General features: G+C 38.9%; 1 protein-coding gene across 1 annotated transcript in view; it reads right to left on the reverse strand.

Moving 5' to 3' along the window:
• slc5a10 (solute carrier family 5 member 10) overlaps nucleotides 1-1,374 on the reverse strand; it is a 125,759-nt gene extending 124,385 nt beyond the window's left edge. The window contains exon 1 of the mRNA XM_048609781.1: nucleotides 1,072-1,374. Coding sequence (XP_048465738.1) covers nucleotides 1,072-1,182 — 111 coding nt within the window. The 5' untranslated portion in view covers nucleotides 1,183-1,374. The remainder of the gene's footprint in view (nucleotides 1-1,071) is intronic.
• Between the last annotated feature and the right edge of the window lie 5,792 nt (nucleotides 1,375-7,166).

Consider the following 7,166-nt stretch of genomic DNA (forward strand, 5'->3'; position numbering starts at 1 on the left):
TGGGGTTGGAGAGTTTGAGCTATAGGGAGAGGCTGATAGGCTGGGGCTATTTTGCCTGCAGCATCAGAGTCTGAGGGGTGACCTTATAGAAGTTTATAAAATCATGAGGGGCATGGATAGGATGAATAGCCAAGGTCTATACCTCCAGGGTAGCAGAATCCGAAACTAGAGGGCATAGGTTTAAGGTGAGAGGGTAAAGATTTCAAAGGGACCTAAGGGACAACATTTTCACACAGAGGATGGTGCATGTACAGAATGAGTTGCCAGAGGAAGTGGTGGAGGCTGGTGCAATTACAACATTTAAAAGGCATCGGGATGTGTTATATGAATGGGAAGGGTTTAAAGGGATATGGGCCAAATGCTGGGAAATGGGACTAGATTAATCTAGGACGTCTGGTCAGTGTGGACAAGTTGGAGTGAAGGATCTGTTTCCATGCTGAACATCTCTATGATCTAAGGTAAGAGAGAGATTTAAGAAAGACATGAGGGGCACATCTTTTACATTGAGGGTGGAATGAACATCCCCAGGAAGTGGTGGATGTGGGTACAATTACAACATTTAAAAGATATTTGGATAAGTACATGAAAGGGAAAGGTTTGGAGGGATATGCACCAAGAGGTGGCAGGTGGGACTAGTTTAGTTTGGGATTATGTTCATCATGAACTGGTTGGACTGAAGGGTCTGCTCCTGTGCTCTGTGACTCTTGACTCTATGCGTAGAAAATATAAAGACAGAAAATTGAATGATGGTTCACTGAATCTGAAATGACTGTGATTGCATTTATTGTGCATTTTGTCTGAAAGTTCCCTAGTACAAGTCTATGAAAGAAAACCTTACCAAGTACAAAGCTAATTCAACATCTAAGGTCCCTTCTACTAAGGTACATCTGATATCCAGATGGACAAATCTCACAATAAATCAACAATCCAGATTTAATTGATAGTTCCCTATTTGGTCAATAGGACAGGTGCTGCTAACAGGACAAAGTTAAAGCAGAGCGCAAAGATTAGTAAGCAATTGGCAACAAATCCGTAGCTGACAGCAATAAGAAAGTTAGGGCAAATACTTACCCATATTCCAACAAATACGTTCAGCACAAAATATGCCACGATGACTATAATGTCAGAGATACTGAAGGACTGAGCAGAGAGATGATAGCTGCCAGTTCTGTTCCTCTCCATCCCTTCCCTTGAGTTTGTGCCTGTTGAAGCTGTATGAACATACTACGAATTTGCTCACCAGTGGAGTTACTGGTTAACATATGAAAAAATGAACATTAATCAAATGTCGCACATTAAAACAATGACCCATTGCAACAGAAGTAGGTGCCATCTATGTGGTAATTGATGTTTGTTCTTCAATTTAAAAAGCAAAGCTTTTAACCACTGTGACAGGAATCCCTGTAAACACAAGGAAAAGTGCATTAGACCATTAACAAACAACCTTCGAGTTTGCTTTTCACTCTTGATGCATCAGTTTCCACATGACTGTCATTATCTATTAACTAGAGAAAACTTCGACAATGTTTTCGGTTTGTTGCTAACCATGCAACTTTTTTTGGATGTAGAGGTTGCCACTCTGACATGAAAAAAAAGATTTTCTCAATGGAGGCTGTATGCTAATGTAACATAGTCTTTAAAGGTGGTGACCTATTTGTTGTGTGTTGTCAGTACTTTTAGCCTTTATTTCAGACTTAATGTTCTGTCCCTTGTATAACAATTGGTTCGATTATCGTGCTGTTCAAAATACATAGCACAAGAGCTCTCTATAGTGCAGTGGTAGTGTCCCTGACTGAAAATCAGGTTGTCTAGGTTCAAGCCCCCACCTGGTCCAGGGGACAGCATGATGGCTCAGTGGCTAGCACTACCGCCTCACAGCACCAGATATCTGGGCTTGATTCCAGCCTCGAGTGACTGTCTGTTCGCATGTTCTCCATTTGTCTGTCTCCCACCATCCAAAGATGTGCAGGCTAAGTGGATTAGCCATTAGAAATGCAGGGTTACGGGGATAGGGTGGGATGTCTTTTTGGTATGGAATCGATGGGCCAAACTGTCTACTTCCCACACTATAGAGATTCTACTCTAGAGGCATGTAATAATATCTCAGAACAGATTGATTAGGGATACTGAAGAAGCTGCAAAGATTAGAAGGGAGACTAGTTTAGCTCAGTTGGCTGGACAGCTGATTTGCAATGCAGAGAGATACCACCAGCTCTTAAACATTGCTATTTCATCTGCTTACATTGTGTCTCCAGGCATCTATAAGCATGTGGAGTATACTCTCCCAGCAGCATGCTCCAGGGACTTCCCATCCAGTGCAAGATAACTTGCCTTGCAAGATCTCTTCTAAACTTGCCCCCTCTCACTTTAAAACTTATGTCCCCTGATTTGACACTTTCCCCCTGGGGGTAACGAAAGGACTCCAACTATCCACCCCATCCATGCCTCTCAATTTTATATACTTCTATCTGGTCCTTAGCCTCCGATGCTCTAGCGTAAACAATTCAAAGTTGTCCGACCTCTCCTTATAGCTAGTACACTTGCAACAAAAAAATTGTATTATAATCCACACAACTTCCTGGTAACAAACTGTGGAGCTGGAGTAACACAACAGGCCAGGCAGCATCATAGCAGCAGGAAAACTGACGTTTTGGGTTGGGAGCCTTCTTCAGAAGAAGAGTCCCAACCCTAAATGTCAGCTTTCACATTCCTCTGATGCTACCTGGCCTGCTGTATTCCTCCAGTTGCACACTTCGTTATCTCTGACTCCAGCATCTGCAGTTCTTGCTATCTCAAACCACTTTAGAACCCTCTCCAAAACTTCTACATTCTTCCTAGGTCTGCAGGTTGGAAGTATGTAAAGGTCATGAAACAAAACGTGAAATAATCTTGGGAAAAACTCCTTTCATCAGGAGGTTAATGTTAAACAGTGCACTTGCAGGGAATCAGAAACTAAATTGGTTGGGTAGAGGGGGAGGTGGACATGAGGAAATGGTTCAGAGATAGTAGGAACTGCTGATGCTGGAGAATCTGAGATAACAAGGCGTAGGCCTGCTGCGTTCATCCAGCTCTACACCTTGATGTATGAGGAAACGGGTCATTCATTCAAATCTGACACAAGTTATTGTTAAATGCATTTCCCATTCATAGCCTCTTCTAAATCTAAAGAGACGTTGGACTTTGCAATACTAAACATATTTAGGGGACAACTGGCCATTAAAGCCAACATTTTCAAAGGCCTACATTTTAATGCATAACAAATAGAAGCCAACTAGGTATGTCAGTCAGTAAGCAAACAGTATAACAATCTGCCAGCTGGTCACTTTATAGCCTCAGACATGATTAACAGAAAACGTGCTTATCACAGCTTGAATTATGCACAGCTAAGCTGAAAGGTATTTTGTAATTTTTTTTAATATCTGTAAACAGCTCTCTAAAATCAAATACCATTTGAGAAAAATAGAAGAAAAAAACTTCTAAATTTACCACAATAAGCACTTGGACATATGGTTAGATGAAATGGTCTTTTATTAATCTCCAAATTCCTTCATTTTTCTGCTCCACTTATAAAAGTGCAACTTAATCCAGAAAATTTAATGCTACAAAAGCAATCAACTCTCTGTAGTGTGCTGCTTAACTGCTCCACAACACAATTTTCGTCATTCATTGAATTCTGGTCAAGTCTTTGGACCTGCATCTTTGGTATGTTGGAAATTTGGTGCCATTGGACAGTTCCCTTGATCTACCAGAGACAGCAAACTCATTAAACAATAAGACAATACTTATTTAAAAAAGAAACAGCTCACACTGGCATATATTTCCATTGATGCCTGTTACATTCAAGTAGGCATTCTGCTTGCGAGCCAAGACAACATAAACAGAACCTTAAAGTATAGAACGAGTAGAAAGGAACTATCGCGGCTGAATTTGACTAGTTTTATTCTCATGCAATGTGTACATACAGACAACCAAACTACTTCCTATAGTGTGAATGGTGTAATAATTGTTGATTTTATATTCTCACTATATGTTAGTAACTACAGCACAAATTCCAGATCAGAATTAAAACTAAGCTTTTCAGTGCCAATGTCAAGAAACATTTCTTCATGCAAATGGCCATGAAGACCCGAAAAGTCACTCCAAATAAACTGCTACTGTGCCTTCAGGGAGGCAATTAAAAATATCAAAAATGGTACATAAAGATCTTATCCATTTTCAAGTGTAACTGGAGTATTATGGTACAGACAGGTAAATGGAGTTGAGATACAAATCAACAGTCATGAAAAAGACTTGCACTTATGCACCTTTCATAATCACTGGATATATCAGCATTTTACACTCAATGAATTACTTTTGAAATATAGTCACTGTTGAAGAAATGTGCTCGTCATCTTACATAGTACAAATAACAAGTGTGTTAATAGTTAGATAACGTATTTGATACCTATTAAGAATATTGGCCTGGACAACATTGCTGGCTTTCTTCAAAATCATTAAATAGAATCTTGCACTTGAGAAGTCAGACTATCCTTTGTTTTAAAGTCTTCTTCTTCAAAAAAAGACACCACCAACACTGGCACATTTGTTCAGTATTGCACTGGAGAGTCTGCCTTGATTTTTGTGATCATGTCCTGGAATAAGATTATCTAATTGAATGAAACAAAAGGCACATATGGTGCATGGCCCACTCCTGCATCAATATTCGCAAATTGCAATATGCCCTCCAGTTCAACCCAAAGCAATACAAACCAGGGATGAAAGTTGTGATATTTGTTGTGTGCAATTGGAGTATTTAATTTACTATGGACCTTTCGTGAACTTGGACATTATCAAATAATTGCAAATCAAATCTTACCAGAATGCAGGAAAAACTTGGATTAAAATTGTAGAGCCAGATGACACTTCAGAGTCAGTAAATAATGCTAATGCAAGTGGGACGGAACATCCCTTAGGATTATTATTCTGCTCAATAAAATTAAACCCTCAAATTGTTTGTACCTATTGGAAAACTTTAGTGCAGTGATAATAATGTAGGCATTACAGGAAAAAAAAAGTGAAATTCAGAGACGCTGGATGTAAATACCTAGTAATTTACCTGTTAGGTCTGATTTGCACGAAGCCATTGACGAGCAGCCCATACAAGTCTGGAGCCCTGGTCTCCCCCTCTACTGTCACAATTCCCAGAGTTTTTGTTTATATTCCTCTTCAATTTTGCGAATTGCCCCAGAACAGCTGAGAAAGACTCAATTAATTGAGCCAAATTGTTGCTAGTTACATCAAAATCTCACCTTTTATATGTTAGAATAACTTCATTGGACATGGTCATAAATTGATGATCCAGGCTTCCTAAGTGGTCAAACCACATTGCTAAATTCCATCTCCATTGAAAAAGTGCATGCAGTGATGTTCAGTAGCCATGTCAGTTATGACAATATTTTAACAACACCAAAGCCATAGTCAACTGAAGTTGAGAGAAAGGAGATATGCATGTATTTTTCTTTTCAGAATGTCAGGATGGCTAAATTTCAGGATGTTCTCCCCGCACCTTGTGTTTCAAATCATATATACACACTACATAGGGGATGACATCAGACTCAATTTTGAGAGTAATCTGGTGACCTGGACTGATGCACCAGACATGAACTCAAATATTTGACTAAATTCTTAGTCATCTGCTCCATTATCCCTGCATAAAGTTCATTGTTCAGTTTTAGCTGATAAGGCTTGTGAAGCCATGTTGGAAGGTGCTATATAAATGCAAGCTGTTACTGTTTACATTACTGCCAATGTTATTTCACTAAGAACATAGTCTATGCCTGTTGTTGTTATAATGGTCATATGAAGAAAAAGAAACCCTTACCAATAAAAGAAAAAAAAACAAAAAAACAAAAACTTAAAATTCCTAGAGCCTGCACCATTACTCCTCTGAAATTGACAGAAGTTGCTGTCAGTGATAGGGGTGGCGTGGTAGCAGTGCTGCCTCTCAGCACAAGGACTTGGGTTCGAGTCCACCCTTGGGTGACGCTCTGTGTGGAGTTTGCACATTCTCCTCGTGTCTGCATGGGTTTCGTCCGGGTGCTCCAGTTTCCTCCCACAGTCCAAAGATGTGCAGGTTAGGTGGATTGGCCATGCTAAATTGTTTGTAGTGTTTCAGGGATGTGTAGATTAGGTGGGTTATGGGGGATAGGTCTGGGTGGGATTCTCTGAGGGTCGGTGTGGATTTGTTGGGCTGAAGGGCCTGTTTCTACACTGTAGGCAATCTAATCTAAAATTTACTTCTGATATGAAAGTTCCACCAAGGCTGCACTCAAATACAAATTACATAATTAGATTACTTGTGTAAGAAGGACAAAAATCTTGCAAAAGTTGCACTTTGTTGAAATACATTTTAACTGACATTTTAATGCCAAGTTCTTAACTTCTGAGATAATGCAAATTAGATTTATTTCCTGGTTTGCTGACGGAGGGAATTTAAATGTTATTGACTATTTACCTTGATGACACATTTTCCCCTTGACTTGGTTTTAGTTTCAATCAGATATTAGCAGAAGGGTAAAAGCAATGCCATAGGGATCACTAGATTTTAATGGACAGTTCTTTTCCAGGTCAGCAGCAAAAGACATATTGCACCAACCAAAAAACCTGGTTCATTTTTTCAGCATTTATGCTTTACCTGAAATAAATCTATTAACACCTGGTGGAATTGTGAAAAAAAAATTGAACCCATTGAAACAAACATTTTCCCCTCCTACAAACCTGGCAAGCCCAAAAATATCAAAAAAATTACACAGAAAGTGGTTAGTGCGGCTTTGACAAAATTTTGAACACCACCGCAACAGTTCACAAAGGTCTCACAAATAACAGTTCAAAAGTAGATATTTTTTTTTTAAAAAAGGCTATTTATGCACAAAAATGATTTTTAAAAAGTTTGCCAGAACAAAGTTATAGCTGAAATCCAGCTTTTAAATATGCATTATTGCATATTAATCACACAAGTGAAATTTACGGATAATCAGTGAAGACCCACTTTCCACATTTAAAAAATGTAATTAGGGCATTACATTGATAAGCATAAATTAAACTGTAACAGTTTAAAAATTTTCAAAAGCTGAAAGTTATTTTTATCTGCAGATAGTATACAACCTTTAAGTAAACCTCCAGCACAA

This window comes from Rhincodon typus, chromosome 21, assembly GCF_021869965.1.
Source record: "Rhincodon typus isolate 14 chromosome 21, sRhiTyp1.1, whole genome shotgun sequence".
NCBI classification, from domain to species: Eukaryota; Metazoa; Chordata; class Chondrichthyes; order Orectolobiformes; family Rhincodontidae; genus Rhincodon; species Rhincodon typus.